At 47.3% G+C, this 19,354-nt stretch overlaps 1 protein-coding gene across 1 annotated transcript in view; it reads right to left on the bottom strand.

The window, feature by feature from the left end:
- LOC147705910 (calcium-binding protein 5-like) overlaps positions 1–19,354 on the bottom strand; it is a 137,887-nt gene that overhangs the window by 25,451 nt on the left and 93,082 nt on the right. Inside the window, exon 5 of the mRNA XM_086928994.1 lies at positions 5,605–5,748. Within this exon, the coding sequence (XP_086785120.1) occupies positions 5,605–5,748 (144 nt within the window). The remainder of the gene's footprint in view (positions 1–5,604; positions 5,749–19,354) is intronic.

Genomic DNA, 19,354 nt, shown 5'->3' with positions numbered 1-19,354 from the left:
AACCCAGGTTAGCAGGACAAATGATCCCCCCCCCCCAATTGATTTATGAGATTACATTTCAAGGAAACTGGATGGATCACATATCTTTTCCTTCTCCCTCCTCAATTATTGATGAGTATATCATAGAACAGCTATAAGGACATTGTTCCGAAAGCTTCAGACAGGCTCAGCTCAAGCTAGAGCCTCATCTCACATAAAACCAAGCAGAGTCAGAGTCAAAAATACTTTATTCAATTATTTTAAAATCATAAAAGTATACTACACACACATTTATAAAAGAATACACATACATACACAAATCAATGATACAATACAATTGCAGGCAATTGTTAAAAACGATTAAAAACGGTTAAGAACAATTGTGTGGGAAAAAGTCAGAAACAATTAGAACATTAGAAATAGTTCATATACCCAAAAAACCATCAGATTAGATATATAGGAAGTTTCAATACCATGTTACTTCATCCTGAAAGCCTGAACGCAACAGGGAGAAAAAATGAACAACACATGATGGAAAAAGTTAATCTAAACCTTGGCTATTCCATAATACATTCCGTCATAGAAGTATTCAGTAATCTACGCTGTTTGGCGCGCATCGCTGCTACCAAAAAGTTGGCAACCCCAAACATCACGATAGGGGTCTCCATGAGTTGTAGGAACAACAATGCGGGTTTCACTTGCTTAAATCCCTTGTCCCTCAGAAGTGGTAAAATATATTTTTTCCTTCCCTCAACAAAAAAGGGACAAAAAAATACAAAGTGTGTCAAGTCTTGATCAGTGAAGGCATCACATTTACAAGGAACATTATCCCTAGGCTTATTCCATTTCAGATATTTACCCAATAGGAGATGCATCTGGTTAAAACGGAATTTCGTCAGTAGCCACCGATGATATGGCCTATTCACTACCATTAAATAAGGCTGAATGGTCATGGTTGATATTACTGTATAGTGTGCCCTTACTGTAGTTTTCTCGATTTCCTGGGCTTCACGATGGGTGTTTCTATAGTTCATAAAACCAAGCACTCTGCCTCCAGGATTGGTAAGGCCTGCCATAGGAGTGACTTATAGGTACAGATGTGTCTATATGTAAAGTTAGGTATAGGGACACTACACCTAAGCAAGGGGTGATTACACAGCCTTGCCCCAGCTGAGTGATCAGCCAGTTGTGTCAATGTGAATGGCCAGCCAGGGGTGGCATAATACATGCTGCAGCCCCTGGTAGGCCTTGAATGCACCTATGCCCTGGGTACCTAAGGTACACTGTACAGGGGCTCACAAGGTGACCCAATTCCCAATTGGTGATGTACCTAAAGTACATAGTATGAATTTATAGAGAGAACTGCAGGGCTGTGGGTCTGATTAGCAGGCCCACAGCCATATTAAGTCGAAAACCAGTAAAGCAAAAAGCAAAAAGTGGGGTGACCATAGGAAAGCAGACCCTACTCTCCTACAGTCACACACAAAGGGAGCTGAGGTGTGCCCCTCACAACCTGATGACCCATCACCAGGCTGATGGGTCTTCTTGTGTTAAAGTGAGAGGGAGGAGCTGACACATGCATCTGAATAGGGTTGTGCCTGTCCCCACACAAAGGGTGTCATTAATATCCCCCTGTAGTGATTCTGAAACCAGGACATGAAATTGCACAATCTTGTGCACTACAAAGTCCTTTGTTTGAAGTCTCCCTACTTCAAAGGCTAAAATAGGTATCAGTACTGGACCTCTGACACCATATACTCAGAACACTTCTGGAACTGATAACATTCTACCAGGAAGAATAGCTGCTGTGATCCCAAGAGGGACAGCCCCTCCTGCTTCTTGTCTGGGAGTGAGAGGTCAGAACCTGACTCTCTACATCCTGCATCTCAAAGGTTCTCCAAGGGCTTGTTGGATTTGACTCCTGTTTCTGAAGTCCCAATGATATCAAAGACTTCTCCTGCATATTGTTAACAGCACATGTACTCCTCTGCTATGAGCCCTGCTCTGCCAAGTGATGCCAAATCAAGTCCTGGGCCCTTGGAAGTGAGTGTTTGGTGATGCAACCAAAGAAACCAATGCATTGATCCCGAAGCATCAATCTGAACTGGCATGTTTCCCTGTGATCTCAAAGCATAGCCGCTGACTGCACCGGAGCCCGCCCACCACCCACGGACGGCGATGCAACAACCATGACTTACAATGCAGGCCATACTTTGCTGACACAATGCCTCCACATCACCAGTGCTGAACGAGCTGCTGATACCGCATCACAGACAGATGGGACGCACTGTGTCCGGACTTCGATGCAACCCAGTGGTTTAACATCGACGCATTGACCTGATGCACATCGCCGCATATGTAAACAACATTGTCTGACTACAGAAACGGCGCATCACCTTCGACACGACGCATCCCTTCCTTCTCTGCTCAACGCATCATCCCCGACCTTTGATGCATCCAAGGAACTGTCCATGGGTCTACGTGACTCCTGTATTTGGCCATTGCTCCATGGCGGTCAGACTTAGCTTTTAGATTTGCTGCAGTCAAGCATCACCAGATAGCCCCTGTTGGAGCTATTGATTGCTAAGCACTGCATTTTTTATTAACCTTGCAAAACCTGTGTATTGACTTTGCATGTTGGACTTTTTATCATTCTGGTCTTGTTTTACTCAGATAAATATTGGCTAATTTTCTAAACTGGTGTGGAGTACTTTTGTGATGTTTTCACTGAGTAATTGTGTGTGTATACACAAATATTTTACAAGTTGCCTCTTTAGTTTAGCCTAACTACTCTGTGCCAAGATACCAGAACCTGAGCACAGTTAAACTTTTAGTGTGTGCTCTCCACTCCTGCGAAGACAGCAGCTGACCATCCGCTCACCACATCGGAACAACTCAGCACAGCAAACAAAAAGACCTAATGAGCTCCATCCACTCAGGAGGACCCACCGACCCACACCACCATCGACTCCTCAACTTCGGAAGCAACAAGATCAGATACTAGCTCACAACCATCCTCAATACATCCATCACCACAGCCACCTTACCTGACGCCTGTAAATAATCAGAGGTCCAACCCCTCGTCAAGAAACGCTTTTCAGACAGACCTCCAGAACTATCGCCCTATCTCGCTGCACCAGTTTCCCACCAAAGTCCATCATCCTCCAACACACAGAACAACTGGAGAGAAACAACCTTCTAGACCCCTCTCAATCAAGATTCAGAGCCAACCACAGCACTGAAACGGCCCTCACTGCTGTGACAGACGGCATCCTCACCCTACTCGACATAGGGGAATCCGCCGCCCTTATCATTCTTAACCTCTCCGCTGCCTTCAACACAGTCTCCCACCACACACTACTCTACCGACTGCACCAAAATGTTATCAAAGACAACGTTCTTAGATGGATGGCATCCTTCCTATCGGGGCGCACACAGAAGATCTGTCTTCCTCCTTTCACCTCACTATCAAAGCACACCATATGTGGCATCCGCAACACTCGTCCATCAGTCCCACCCTCTTCAACATCTACAAGACGCGGCTAGCAGATATCGTCAGAGCCCACAACATCAACCTCATCTCCTGCGCTGACAATTCCCAGCTATTCCTCTCACTCTCAGCAGTCCTCATTATGATGAATGTCTCAGCCTGGATGAAAGACAACTGCCTGCAACTCAACACAGACAAAATTAAAGTACTGATCTTCAGCAGACACACCTCTCTCTGGAATGACTCATGTTGGCTTTTGGAACTTGGACCCGTTCCCACTCCAAAAGATCACACCCACAACCTCGGCATCATCCCAGACAGTGTACAATCCATGAAAGGACAGGTCTCTCTTAACTCTGTCTCCACCTCAAGCTCCGCATGCTGCTCAGAATTTTCAAATGGCTACCCACCAGAACCAGAAAAACAGTGGCGCAGGCCCTCATCACCAGCCGTCTGGACTACGGCAATGCACTCCCATGCAGACACCACTGGCGAATTCATGAGAAGATTCCAGACAATCCAGAATGCAGCAGCCACACTGATCTTCAACTTACCCAAAAAGACCCACATATCTTAGCACCAAAAGAGATGCCATTCCAAGCTTCTGACCCACGCCTGCAAAGCCCTCTATGACCAAGGACCCGCATCACTGCCTAAACATCCACCAGCCACCCAGAATCCTTAACTCTACTCACTTTGCCCTCACACAGACACTGTGCATCAGCCACTGCTGCACTGGAGGACACTCCTTCGCCCAACTCGTCGTCAAATCCTGGAATGGCCTTCCCCTCCACATTTGAACAATTCCCTCATTGGCTGGGACTCTAGACCTGGCACGTCGACTGAGGCATTCAGCCCAGCGTCTGGCTACCCTCACAGGTGATAAGTCTCAATATAAGCATTGTGTGATTGATTGATCATATCACCCCCCCCTTCAACCACTTTTCCCATCAGATAAATAAGGCTTCACACATAGCAGTTTCTTATTTTTTCTTCTTATTGTGATTATTTTCAAGAGTATTTATTTTCTGTAGTCACCACAGTCATCGTTAATTGGCAAGTACCAAACAGTGTCTGACACGTACCACAAAAATCAGGGTGCTTTTTTTATAATCCAGATGAGGGTCCACAAATTATCCAGACCCGTACACAGGGTGAGACATTTGTTGCAAAATGTGTATGGATTACCCAGACCAGCAACAAACCAGATGGTTATTTCAACATGTTTTATACTTCATAGATGTGACCTTCTGGTAACTTTAGCCTTGGCCTGCACTAGGCATGGGCAGTGTATGCAGCTTCCTATAGCCCCGAGCTCAGCTTGTAAACATGGGGCCCCATTTCGATGTGAAATGCCACACACTGAGACAGTGAACTTTGTCAGCTCACCTGCTACTCCTGTGCCCCCTACAGCGTCATTTACATCAAAGTGCCTTCACCTGCATGTCTGAGGGCGTGGCATTCCTTGGGGTAGTGGGCAAAGGAGAGGGAGTGGAAAGAGTGGTGTGAGGGAGTGGAGCAGCAGCAAGGCCTTGACTCACAAGTCAGGGGCAGGGCAGCACCTCAGTTACACATCTGCTTTGACCCATGGTCTACCCTTTAGTTAGGAGTTTGTAGTCCACAGAAGGCCCATTTATTTGACATTATCAGGTGAGAAGAGGTGGGTCACTTGAAATGAGAGCAGCCAGCTCAGACTGGCAAGGCAACGCTCTCTCTACCGTTTAATATAAAAATGCCAGTGCTACAGCTTTGAGACCCAGGGGATGTGGCCTCACTCCTCTAGGCCTCACTGCCTGGATCAGGCTGCAAGGTGCAGGTGTGGGGCCCCTTCCACAGTCATACAGTCTGCTTTATTGTCAGGTGTAGGCTCTAACAGCACTTTGAAGCAGGATTTAAGATCATTGAAAAACCAGCATGACTTAAGTGGCAAGTTGCCCAGTCGTGTAATTAACTCCAACTTCTGCGGCACCTGGCACTTCACGTTTACAGATTCCTAATCATCACCACTGAAGACTTCTGAAAAGGACCTCTGTAGGCCATGGCCCCCTCCTCTGCAGATGCCTGTCCTCCACTTCTGATAGATCTCTGGCCACCTTTGCAGTATAATAAATCTATATGCGCTATTGAGCACTCACAGTTCATGTTGATCTGCTGTGACAACTCGATTAGTTCCATCTCTGTGGGCATGTACCCCATGGTCCTCATCAGGTTTCCCAGGTCCTTGCAGGTGATGAAGCCATCCTTATCCTTGTCGAACTCTTGGAAGGCCTCCTTCAACTCTGCGATATAGTCAACAAAGGAAAAAAAGAGGAAATTATGAGTCAGTAGACAATAAAAAGACAAGAAAGCAGGAGTTTCCAATGCTAGTCCACGAGGGAAAGACCCATGCAACATTTTAAGGACTGACTTCGACTATTTAAATCATTTTTGTTCAGTTTAATTGTGTATAAATACATCTCAAGTGGATAGACTAAAAATCTGACAAATCTTTCACCATCATGATCAACGCTGAATACTCCTGTGTTAGCATAATTTATATGAACCAAAGGGCCACCTCTGTAGTGTCTTTGTAAGGAACTGGAGGATGCAAGATAAGTAGAAGGACACCAACTTACATCCTTGCTGTACTGACCCTTGCTCGTTATCTTGAAGAAATAAGGGCACCATGCAGAGAAGCCTTTCAGCTAGACTCTCCCATCACTAATGATTGTCCTTTGTGAACCCGAGTCTTACCTTACTTATTAATTACTAAGGGCCTGATTTAGAGGTTGACTGGTGCTAGCCCATCAGTAAATGTTAAATGTGTTAAATGTTGTATACTTGTAAAGCGCACAGCTGCCCCAGCAAAGGGGCGTCCCGGCGCTGTATACCGCTGGGGAACCCATCCTGGCTTTCCCTGTGAGATGGTCCCTGCTGGGCATCTCCAAAGTGAAGATAAGCATCCCCGGCGCTGATGGGGCCGTTAGTAGAGATTAAGCAAGCTATTGCCCAGAGTTGCTGAGTGGGACCCATGGTTGGAGTAGGCACCGAGGCGAGAATTATCGAGTCCGCTGACCATGGCCCAAGACCCTGCCGCGTCGGGAATCGAGCCCTGGTCCCGGGCCGACTTCTGCTTCCGGGTCTGCCGCCTCTAACCAGTGAGCCACACCACTCCACAAGAGTGGTGGAGAACATTACATCTGCAACCCTGATGGACTACCGCTCTCCAAATTTCGAGATACCTGCGGGCCCAGAAGTTATTTCTGTTCCATTATAGGAACCACGATCACAACAGTTCGTCTGAAGGTACGAAAAGTTTAATGGGCAGCCAACGTCAGTTTTTTCAACCGTCCACCAAACTTTTTATTTTTTAAAACAACCGCCTAAAGTGGGAGTTGGTTTTTGAAAAACAAATAACCAGCACCCTCCTCACACACAGGGAGCTTTCTCTCTGGTTGTAGGGTCCATTATATACATTTTTCTGTTCACCAATGCCAGTATATCCATGGCGGTGATGGCCAGATATCAATATTAGACCATCAACCCTAAATAAAGAGGGCAGTCTGATGCCCATACTCTAAAGGTAAGAATTCCGTCAAGCATCAGGGTAGGACTTATGTCACAGGAGCCAACGGGTCACTGCAGACAAAAAGCTGATGGTTCACCCAACTATAAATAGGGCAGGCGGACCAATAGTTTGGCAGACAGGGTACTCTGTCACATTTCAGGCCCTAAGACGTTCTTCCCACATCATTTCATCATTGAACACCATTAGCTAAAACAAACACAATTAGGATGTAACACTGTGTATGAGAAATGTCTTTCATATATTTTATTTTCAATTATATTTATATATGGTTACTGCTGAAATTTCTGTATTCAGAATAGCTCACAAAACAGTAGGGGCTCCATACAAGTGCCTGGCAAATACTGATTCTTGTGGATACTTTTACTCGTGGAATCCTCAACGTTTGTATCCTCAAGAGAGATGGATCTGGAAAACCTTGCAATAGCACCTACACAACGGTATGAGGCACCATCAGCTTTCACCACATTTCCATTGCGTCCTGAACATGACAACACAATTTCAGGCTTCTCGTGTCAGACTGTGCAAAACATCTGGGTAGTAGATCTTGGTCACTTCCCGCACACTCCAAGTCCTGCAATAAATGCTCTCTGGTGCACCCAGAGGCAAGCGGGGAGCAAGAGACTACACTCTATGTGTGCAAATACAAGAAAAAAGCTGAGCCTGCTTCATATCATTTACATCTGGTAAGCTGGAGTTGAATTTGAAGGATAATGGTTCCCAGAACAGTGCACAGACATGGTTCCTCAACTTCCAAATGCTCCTGTTCAGGAGAGATCATGTGATCAGCATCCACGGGACTCAGCCTATGCTTCGTATTCTTTATCAGAGTCAATTCCAAACTCTTGTAATGATGCACCCCAGTTCTGGAGGCCATCATCAAAAACGCATCAGATAGAGGTCTTCAAATTGGCCATGATTTAAATATTTTGCAAGAATTTAGCTCCTTTGGGGCACGCCTTCTAGCCATGGAGCCTCTAGGCCACCCAGTGGCATTTAGCTGGTGGCCCTTCCCCTGAGACCTTCTGTACAAGATTTTGCCTGCTCCCCCATCAGTGCCAAACTTTGATTCTACACCTCTGCAGAAGGACCCCTGGCTTTCGTGCATCCTAGGACCGGTTTCTGGCTTTCAGCCATCTTCAGCCAGGATATCTTGACTCCAGTGGTGTGGAGAGCATGGGACTCACATCTGAGCATACCCATCCCACTTGGGGTGACAAATGCAAAAACAACAGTTGATGGACAGAATGCAGAACAATGTCATACATTACCCCAGTACAGAGATCTGGGCCTAAATCCATCGTTTTTTTACACTCCACACCACCCCAGTTCAGACATGGCCATATGCAAATCAGTCTGACCCTGTGCCTCATGGGATCAGTCCAGCCCGAACTGCCAAGCCATGCCTTCCCTGGACCGGAAACAAGCTTCCGAGGACCGGTTTCTGGCATTCCAGCCGTCTTCAGCCCGGCTTGCTTGAATCCAGTGGTGTGGAGAGCATGGGACTCACGTCTGAGCATACCCATCCCACTCGGGGTGACAAATGCAAAAACCACAGTTGATGGACAGAATGCAGAACAATGTCATACATTCACCCCAGTACAGAGATCTGGGCCTAAATCCATCGTTTTTTTGCACTCCACACCACCCCAGTTCAGACATGGCCATAGTCAAGTCAAGTCAATAAATTTATATAGCGCGCTACATACCCAGGGGGTCTCAAGGCGCTTGAGGAAGGGTGGTGAATTACTTGTCAAATATCCACGTTTTAAGTTGCTTTCTGAATGCTAGGTGGTTCTGAGTGAGGCGAAGATGAGTGGGGAGTGAGTTCCAGGTTTTAGCTGCCAGATAGGAGAAGGATCTACCTCCCATGGTGGTTTTGTTGATGCGAGGTACAGTGGTGAGGGCTTGGTTGGAGGATCGTAGCTGGCGGGAGGGGGTGTAGAAGGACAGTCGTGTGTTGAGGCATTCGGGTCCGATTTCGTAGAGTGCTTTGTGTGCGTGGGTAAGGAGCCGGAAAGTAATCCTCTTATTGACGGGGAGCCAGTGGAGGTTTTTCAGGTGACCAGAGATGTGTTCTTTACGCGGGATGTCTAATATGAGCCTGGCTGAAGCGTTCTGGATGCGTTGGAGTTTTTTCTGGATTTTTGCGGTGGTACCGGCGTAAAGCGTGTTTCCGTAGTCCAGTCGGCTCGTGACCAGAGCGTGAGTGACTGTTTTTCTAGTTTCGGTGGGGATCCAGCGAAATGTTTTTTTGAGCATGCGAAGAATGTTGAAGCAAGATGAAGAAACGGCGTTGACTTGTCTGTTCATCGAGAGTGAGGAATCCAGGATGATGCCCAGGTTGCGTCCGTGGTCCGTCGGGATAGGTGCTTTTCCAAGGGCCTCTGGCCACCAAGAGTCATCCCAGGCGGAGGGGGAGGTGCCTAGGATGAGGACTTCTGTTTTGTCTGAGTTCAGTTTCAGACGGCTGTGCTTCATCCATTCGGCTACTTCTTTCATTCCTTCATGCAGGTTGGTTTTGGCCGTGTTCGGGTCTTTGGTGAGTGATAGGATCAGTTGAGTGTCGTCGGCGTAGGAGATGATGTTGAGGTTGTGTTGGCGTGCGATGGCCGCGAGAGGGCTCATGTATACGTTGAAGAGGGTGGGGCTGAGAGAGGACCCTTGGGGTACGCCGCAGATAACTTCAGTGGCCTCGGACTTGAATGGTGGGAGGCGGACTCTCTGGGTTCTTCCGGTGAGGAACGAGGTGATCCATTCCAGAGCTTTTCCTTGGATTCCGATGTTGTTGAGGCGTTGTAAAAGGGTGCTGTGGCAGACTGTGTCGAAGGCTGCGGAGAGGTCAAGGAGGATGAGGGCGACTGTGTCTCCATTGTCCAGTAGAGTTCGAATGTTGTCTGTTGCTGCGATGAGGGCGGTTTCAGTGCTGTGTTTTGCTCGTAAGCCGGATTGTGAGGGGTCGAGGGATTTGTTGGTTTCGAGGAATGCGGAGAGCTGGTTGTTGACCGCTTTCTCGATGACTTTGGCCGGGAATGGAAGGAGTGAAATAGGGCGGTAGTTTTTGAGTTCGGTGGGGTCAGCTGTGGGTTTCTTAAGGAGGGCGCCGAGTTCGGCATGTTTCCAGCTTTCCGGGAAGGTTGCGGAGTTGAGGGAGCAGTTGATGACGTCTCGGAGGTGCGGTGCTATAATGGAGTCTGCTTTGTTAAAGATGTGGTGAGGGCAAGGGTCAGTGGGGGATCCTGAGTGGATAGAGTTCATCAGACGGATGGTATCCTCAGTGGAGATTGGCTTCCAGTCATTGAGGATGTTCAGGGGGGGTGGGGGTCCTGTAGGGGGTTGGGTGGGTTGGTCTTCAGGTCGGTTGTCGAAGCTGTTGTGGATGTCTGCAATTTTGTTGTGGAAGAAAGAGGCTAGGGAGTCGCAGAGGGCTTGAGAGGGGGTGATGTCGTTGGAGTTGGCTGAGGGGTTGGTAAATTCCTTGACGATGTTGAATAGTTCCTTGCTGTTGTGGGCGTTGTTATCTAGTCGGTCCTTGAGAGCGGCTTTCTTGGCATTCCGGATCAGTTGGTGGTGAATGCGGGTGGCGTTTTTGAAGGCGTCCTTGGTGCTGGTGGTTGGGTCTTTTTTCCAGGCCTTCTCAAGGGAGCGGCAGAGTTTCTTGGATTTCTTAAGATCATCGTTGAACCAGGAGGCCTTCTTGCTGCCTAGTTTGATTTGTCGTTTTTTCAGTGGTGCTAAGGTGTCGGCGCTGTTGGATAACCATTGGGTGAGGTTGGTGGCTGCTTGGTCTGGGTTTGAGGAGTGGGCTGGGGGGTTTTGAAGAAGCGATGAGGAGATCTGGTCGATGGTGATTTTGTTCCAGTTTCTTTGCAGAGTGGGTTGAGGGTGGTTGTTGGAGGTGGGCTTGTTGTAGGTGAAGTGGACGCAGCTGTGGTCAGTCCAAAGGAGAGCTGTGGTGTGGCTGAAGGAGACATGTTTGCTGGAGGTGAAGATAGGGTCGAGTGTGTGACCTGCGATGTGGGTGGAGGTGGTGACAAGTTGTTTAAGTCCGAGGTTGGCGAGGTTGTCCAAAAGGGTGGTGGTGTTGCGGTCGTTGTTCTTTTCAAGGTGGAAGTTGAGGTCTCCCAAAAGGATGTAATCCTTGGAGGGGAGCGCGTGTGGAGTGATGAAGTCCGCGATGTCTTCACTAAACTGTGCGCGGGGTCCTGGTGGCCTGTAAAGGAGGGTGCCTCTGAGTGTGGTTTTGGGGTCGATGTGGATCTGGAAGTGGAGGTGTTCAGAGTTGCCGAGATTGACGTCTGAGCTGGTTGAAATGCGGATGGATTTCTTATGGACGATAGCGATACCTCCTCCTATGTGGTCGATACGGTCCTTGCGTATGATCTTATAGTCTTCCGGGATGGCAATGGTGATGTCTGGGGCTGATGTGGCGTTCATCCATGTTTCTGTTAGGAAGGCGACGTCCGGAGAGATGGTGTCGAGTAGATTCCAGAGGTCAATGGCGTGCCTGTGGGCCGATCGGGTGTTGAGCAGGATGCATTGTAGGTGGTTGGGGTCGGGTATCTGGTGTGTGATCGTTGGTAAGAAGTTGATCTTGGCGCCGTCGAACTTGCAGGAGTTGCAGGAAAAGGGTCCATGGGTGTGTCCAGGGGAGGCTTGAACGCAGTTGGGGGAACGGCCGGAGTTGAGGGCTAGGAGGGTGTTGGCATCATAAGTAATGTGGGAGGGGTGGACATTACGAGGACCAGGGGGTCTGGCGCTGGGCGCGGTCCAGGCGCGGACGGGCGTAGACGGGCTTACCTTTGGCGCACCTTCGGCGTGGCCGTAGCGCGTGGACGCTGCGCGTTGGTACATCTGACATAAATGGAGAGTGGAGGGGGCGGAGCGTGGGAGGGTCAGCAGGGAGGCGGGGGCGAGGTTGAGGGAGGGCTCGGGTCAACCTGGGAAATGGCCGACCAACAACAACAACAAGGAGCAATGGAGCGCTATGAGGGTCAAAGATGCGAGTTCGTGCGCGGAGACAGTGGAGATCGTGGCACACTTTAAATAAGTATTTACAAAAAGGAGGGAGGAAGGGGAAATGATCACTTGATCAACGGACACCGTTTACCACTCAGGGTAGTGGAAGGTCCAGTCGCAGCGTGTGCCCGTATCAACGGTTACAGCAAGAGGGGGTGCTGGACTGTTCCTAAGCGTGACTGAGGGAAAGACTACCTGGCGTGACCAGAGGTGTAAATGAAACACCCAAGGGCATCCATTTTGTTGGATGGATTTGCCTCACACACCCCGAAGGATGTCATGCTTCATCATCGGCGGTTGCTCCTCGTCGGGGAGGCGGTGCAATCCCCGACGGGCTCACCTCAAAGAGGGGCTCTTTGGCGGAGATCTTTTGTTCCAACAGCCTTATGGTGAGGTGTGGGTGTGTGGGCAGGGTCGTATGTGATAGTGAAAAAGGGTATTAAAATGTAGCTAAGGGTACCGGAATCAACTTTATTCTGGGGGTCCCTCGCTGCAATTAAAAACAGGGGGCTAGCTCACTAGGAGTCAACAAGTAAGGTCAGGTGAACCTAGATAGGGCTAGTGGTGCAAACGGTCGACATGTTTCTCGCAGTGGGCAAAAGTTACCCGCGATTCATCAGGACCTTTAAAAGGTGATTTACCACATGCTGGTGTCATGTGTGAGTTTGTGCGTGCATTACCTCTGTGGGAGTTGTCCTATGCCTAAACATGGAGAAGAGATAAAACAACAATAGTTAAAAAACAATTTGCAAGATGCAAAGTTGGTCACGCCATGTGAGGAGGTTTAAAAAAAAGGGGTTAAAAAAGGGGTTTAACATGCAGCAGTTATGCAGGCTCAAGTGTGCATCTGGGTTCATACCAAGTGGAGGCAACAGTAAGTAGCAGCTAGAGACACCCAACAAAATCATGAAGGTGATGAAGTGAACAATTACACTCTGACTCAAAAGGTGCCCCTTTTTTAACCCCTTTTTTTTTAAACCTCCTCACACTCCACAGAAATACCCACCTCACCTTCTTAGTGGATGTTCTGTGTGCCATACTGCAGACACTTGGCATACATGACCACTTAGGCATGCAATGACTGTAAAGTACACTTATAGCATGCCACGTTATTCACAGTTCTTTCCCATGGCGTGACCAACTTTGCATCTTGCAAATTGTTTTTTAACTATTGTTGTTTTATCTCTTCTCCATGTTTAGGCATAGGACAACTCCCACAGAGGTAATGCACGCACAAACTCACACATGACACCAGCATGTGGTAAATCACCTTTTAAAGGTCCTGATGAATCGCGGGTAACTTTTGCCCACTGCGAGAAACATGTCAACCGTTTGCACCACTAGCCCTATCTAGGTTCACCTGACCTTACTTGTTGACTCCTAGTGAGCTAGCCCCCTGTTTTTAATTGCAGCGAGGGACCCCCAGAATAAAGTTGATTCCGGTACCCTTAGCTACATTTTAATACCCTTTTTCACTATCACATACGACCCTGCCCACACACCCACACCTCACCATAAGGCTGTTGGAACAAAAGATCTCCGCCAAAGAGCCCCTCTTTGAGGTGAGCCCGTCGGGGATTGCACCGCCTCCCCGACGAGGAGCAACCGCCGATGATGAAGCATGACATCCTTCGGGGTGTGTGAGGCAAATCCATCCAACAAAATGGATGCCCTTGGGTGTTTCATTTACACCTCTGGTCACGCCAGGTAGTCTTTCCCTCAGTCACGCTTAGGAACAGTCCAGCACCCCCTCTTGCTGTAACACTTTAAATAAGAACACAGCCAATGTAATGCAGACAAAGCGCAGCTACAATTATTACAGGTACTGCACGGTGAAAGCGATATCAGTTACCAATCAGCAAAGCGCTATCAATTAAATAAACAGCAGTGCGTGCTAGCAAGTACAAACACAGTGCCCAGGGTGAAAGCGATATCAGTTACCAATCAGCAAAGCGCTATGAAATTAAATAAACAACAGTGCGCGCTAGCAAGTACAAACACAGTGCCCAGGGTGAAAGCGATATCAGTTACCAATCAGCAAAGCGCTATGTAATTAAATAAACAACAGTGCGCGCTAGCAAGTACAAACTCAGTGCCCAGTCAGCAAGTAAAAAGCAAATGTAGGCGCTACAATACCACAGGTGAGGGAGGAAGCGGGGGGAGCGACCACTCGCGTTGGAGGCAAGATGGTCACAGCTCACTGTGTGGGGGAGGGCGGCTCCTGTAGCTCTCGTGGGTGGGAGGGTCAGCAGGGAGGCGGGGGCGAGGTTGAGGGAGGGCTCGGGTCAACCTGGGAAATGGCCGACCAACAACAACAACAAGGAGCAATGGAGCGCTATGAGGGTCAAAGATGCGAGTTCGTGCGCGGAGACAGTGGAGATCGTGGCACACTTTAAATAAGAACACAGCCAATGTAATGCAGACAAAGCGCAGCTACAATTATTACAGGTACTGCACGGTGAAAGCGATATCAGTTACCAATCAGCAAAGCGCTATCAATTAAATAAACAGCAGTGCGTGCTAGCAAGTACAAACACAGTGCCCAGGGTGAAAGCGATATCAGTTACCAATCAGCAAAGCGCTATGAAATTAAATAAACAACAGTGCGCGCTAGCAAGTACAAACACAGTGCCCAGGGTGAAAGCGATATCAGTTACCAATCAGCAAAGCGCTATGTAATTAAATAAACAACAGTGCGCGCTAGCAAGTACAAACTCAGTGCCCAGACAGCAAGTAAAAAGCAAATGTAGGCGCTACAATACCACAGGTGAGGGAGGAAAGTGCCTAAAGGGTTAGAACCACAGCACAAATTTCGATGGAGTTCAAATGTTGTTTAAAAAAAAGCTGGGGCAGGCACAGAATTCCTAATAATGTGCTTCAGCATCAGTGGCTTTATATATCTTCTTCTCAGCGCAAAGTAAAACTTACAAAGGAGAATAAAGTGCAAGGTGGTTTGAGCCGAAACCTCATCAAATCGATGCCCGACCAGCCATTCATCATGGTAAACAGGACCTGAAAATGGATCCTGTTAAGTCTAAAGCGAGTAAGCAGAAACCTATAACAGCTATTTGTAATTCAATTCAGGTAATGCTGGAACCAAGAGCATTCCGTAATATTCCAATGCTGGTTTAACGTCTTATTTGCACTTTCCCTCTCGCTCCTGTCTTCCTTGAGGTTAAGAACACAAAGGCGCATTTGATCCCCTTTGCTGATCCCTTTGAGTTTGGCAGGGTCATTAAAAAAATCAGGTCTACCAAAACCAAATCAAATCTATTTTGCATTTCTCAGCGATGGACGTTTGTGTGCAAAATCAAGTGAGAGACAGTCTTGTACAATTAGGGCCTGATTTAGATCTTGGCGGACGGGTTACTTCTTCACAAGGGTGACAGATATAACGTCTGCCAAAATATAAATCCTATAGGATTTAATGGGATGTATATTTCGGCAGACGGGATATCCGTCACTATTGTAATGGAGTAACCCGTCTGCCAAGATCTAAATCTGGGCCTTCGTCTGTAAAAAAGAAGCTTCCTCCTGTGTCCAGATCTTATGCCATAGTAAAAGAGTGCGAGAGGGGATACGATTTTTCAAATAATTTAAACCTAACTCTTGGTGGATAACGTTTGCGGAGCAAGACAGGGGTACTGCAAGTAGTTACCTAAAGAATTTATTTTCAAGCACCTGCCAGGAACTAATATCTGCTTGAACCCAGAAACCAGCCCCAGAGGTAACCAAACCTACACACTTAGCCTTATGTAACTGAAGCATCTCCTTTAATGTTTTTTTCCTAATTTATTGGCAAACCTAAAAACAGCCGAAGATAATCTATCAAATGGAGCCGTTTGGTCTTTACCAAGGGTTTCCAGTAACCCCTACAGTCAAATTGCATCCCCAAGTAAGAGTATGAGAGAACTGTGACTATTTCCATGTCATTCTCTCTCATAGGACAACATTTTGTATTGGCTGGCTCACAGATCAAATTGAAAGACTTAGAAAGGTTCACTTTTAGATCTAATTTGGCCATACAAATGGAGAAGCTATTCAACACCTGTTGAAGAGAATTGGGAGTGCAGGCGAATAATACCTCATCATCTGCATATAGGAGGGCAGGAACGGAGCACTGACCTATCTGTGGCAGATCTTGACATTTGCCCAACAATTCATTTTCTAGCCCACTGATGAACAATATGAATTAAAAAGGGGGAGGACGCAGACCTGCTTCACACCCGTTAGCATTAAAGGCCTTGAAAAACTCCTCCTTTTTTCCCATATCTCACCCTGGCCATCGCCCAGAGTAGATCTCTCAGTAGATTCACTATAGCTTGATCCACCCCAAGTTACCCCAGCAGAAGCCACCATTTACTTTGGTTGACACAGTTTAATGTGCTGGACAGTTCCATAAAATGCCCCTCTTTTTGCCACCATATATTTGTGTATAATAATTTTCTGGTTTAGACGCTACTTAATGGTTCAGAGACCTCTAAGGACAACTGGGAAACCTAGTATGGGTTACTAGGTTTCCTAACGGATCTTATGTTGCTATGACCAGGCCTCTAATCTAGCTAATAGAATCCTACCCATCACTTTAGCTCCAACACTTTTATTTTCCTTCCCCCCAACTTCAAGAAGAAATCATCCCAGGCGCGATCCTTCTCAGGTAATGGTCCAAAGATATGGAACTTGCTACCCAAAGTCCTTTGCTGCAATCCCTCCTTAACCTCCTTTAAACGTGACCTCAAACCTCCACTCCTCAACAGCTACCTCAACGTGCACACTAACTGTTCTACGTTTCCCTCGTTGATTAAGGCCTTCTAGATGGACTAATGACTTGCTGAATTGTCTTTTTATCCCTGATGATGTCCCCCCATGTGCCCTATGTTTATACATTGTGACTTTATAACCACATCGTGCTGTACTGTCTCATGACTTTGACATTATGACAACCTTCTTGTACCTCTTGAAAACACATTAACGTATTCCTTTAACCTGTAAAGTGTTCTGATACCCCTGGGTCCAGCTAGCACTATATAAAACTCAAAATAAATTAACCAAGGATTCAAGCAAAGAGATAGGTCAATAACATCTTGATTCCCCATTGTTTCCTTTAAAAAAATCAGGATAAGAAGTGACATAGAACTGGTATCTAACTTCCCGGTGTTATAAACGGTTCACAACACATTCATCAAAAGAGGTGCCTAAAGGTCTAGGTTGTCCTTTTAAAGGTCAATTGGGAACCCATCCACGCCTGGTGCTTTCTTACTACGACTAATTATAATCGCACAAGTGACTTCATCTAGTTTAAATTCCATTGGTTCGGAGTGAGTTGAGTGTCCCTGGATGTTGGTGATGTTATAACTGTCATGCTTATCCCCAGTGTTCTGACCTGCATTGGCATATATATTGCTAAAATGATCCATCCAATCCTGTGGCGCCACTTCTGTATCAAGCTTTACTGCCTCTGGACATCTAAACTACAGCTGATAGATAATCTGCCAAAAGGAGGTATTGTCTCTCTGTTCACTAGCCTCTGGTCAAGATTCCCAGGGGTTGTTGTTGATCTTTTCCTTCCTCAGCTTTTGTGCTAGCTTATACTCACGTCTACATTCAGAAATCAGCAACTTACTCCGAACCACGGCAGACAGAGCCTTTTTGAGGTCTCGCCTACGCACACGTGCATGTGCTGCATAGGAGGGGACCTTTTGCAATCGATCAGCACTTTGCCTAAAAGCATGCATGTTTTGCATTGTTTTCTATTGCAACGCGTGAACGTTTGGAGTTTCCCTTGCGGGAGCGAGCATCAGCGCCATCTGTTTGTAATTATCTTGAAAACAAATGGTGTCCCTGCTCGCTCTTGCAAGGGAAACGCTGTGTGTGTCTGGTCCCTGTCAACAGAAGTCCTCACGCCATGTCACTTTCACTTTCGAAGCGCAGCCGGGACAATGCGGCTATTTGCAATGCTATAGGTCTCGTAATTTTCTAAATACTTTTTCCAAATAGACCTGATGAACTTAAGACAGCAAGGCATCCTATTCCTCGAGCCAGTCCTTATGCTGTCCCTTCCTCAGCCTGTCAGTTTGTGTATGCCTTACAAGTACAGTAAAGCTTCCCGGACGAGGACGAGTAAAAAAGAAGACGGGAAAAAAAGAAAGTGCCACGACTCCACAGAGTCAGGCTATGCAGCAGAGAAGGACGGAGCCAGTTAGGTCACAGTGGGGTGGTGTATCTGCAAGCGGCAGAAATCTATTTCCTGAGCCAGGGTGCTGCTCCGTTCTCACCGACCTCCTAGACTTCCACCCTCGTGACCTTCCACCGCTGCAGGTAAAGGAAGCGGGGCTTCGAGGGGCTGGTTTGTCTAGGTTCGTGTGTGAGCGTATCTCAGCTGCTGTGGGACCCTGGTGTTGGTGTCTGTGCTGTACTTTCCCCTTCACAGTGTGGACCTCTCGGGTCCCGCCTGCTAACCCCTTCAGGACTTGCATGAATGGCACCCGGATAAACCTGCAGGTCCAGGGCTGAAGACTGGCAGTATTTTCCCTTCTGATTCTTAGTATGTGGAACCCGTGATTTACGAGCACGTGAAGGGTCGCTAAAGAGTAAGTTTCCAGTGTGTGCCACATTTTCGTAGGAACCTTCCAGGTCTGAAATTTACAGGTGTCGGCAATCTGCACATGCTCTTCCCTTCACTCTTTTCCTGTCTCCTCCTCACCCCCTCTCTCCGCCTCCATCCCTATTTTCAGAGTAGCACGCAGCAATCACTGGGGAAATGGTCACTATTAACTTCAGAGCCCCTTCATCCTAAAATTCTCACAGCACACTGGAACGGAGCGGACTCTGGGGTACCAGAGGGTGCAAACACTGTACAAATGACACAACAATACAATACCGGCACCGCCACCCTCACTTCTCTTCACCTCCTCCTCTGCTCCTTTGCATTCTTTTTCTTTTCTCCTTTCTTTCTGCTCTCCCTCCCCCCCTTCTTCTACTCCTCTTATCTCATCCTCCTCTCCATGTGTCACTTGGTCAGCCATTTTAATTCCAAGCTGTGTGTTTATCTTGGCTGCATTCAGTACTTTTAAATGGTCTGTCCAGATTATCTGAGGTCCCCACAAACAGCCCTTTCTTGTATTGGCTCAGGAAAGTTAGGGTATACATGTTGCTTAATCAAGTATGAAATGGCTGTTTTTAATTCTTCGTTGATGAACTTAGTGCTTGCCAACTAGTAAAGATGTAATTTTTTTATTAGGTATCACTGACGTTTTCTAGTTGTTTTTCATCGCTTTCTGAAACTCAGGACTTCTCAGAAG

This window comes from Lissotriton vulgaris, chromosome 7 (genome assembly GCF_964263255.1).
Source record: "Lissotriton vulgaris chromosome 7, aLisVul1.2, whole genome shotgun sequence".
NCBI classification, from domain to species: Eukaryota; Metazoa; Chordata; class Amphibia; order Caudata; family Salamandridae; genus Lissotriton; species Lissotriton vulgaris.
This window is presented reverse-complemented; position numbering and strand designations above follow the sequence as displayed.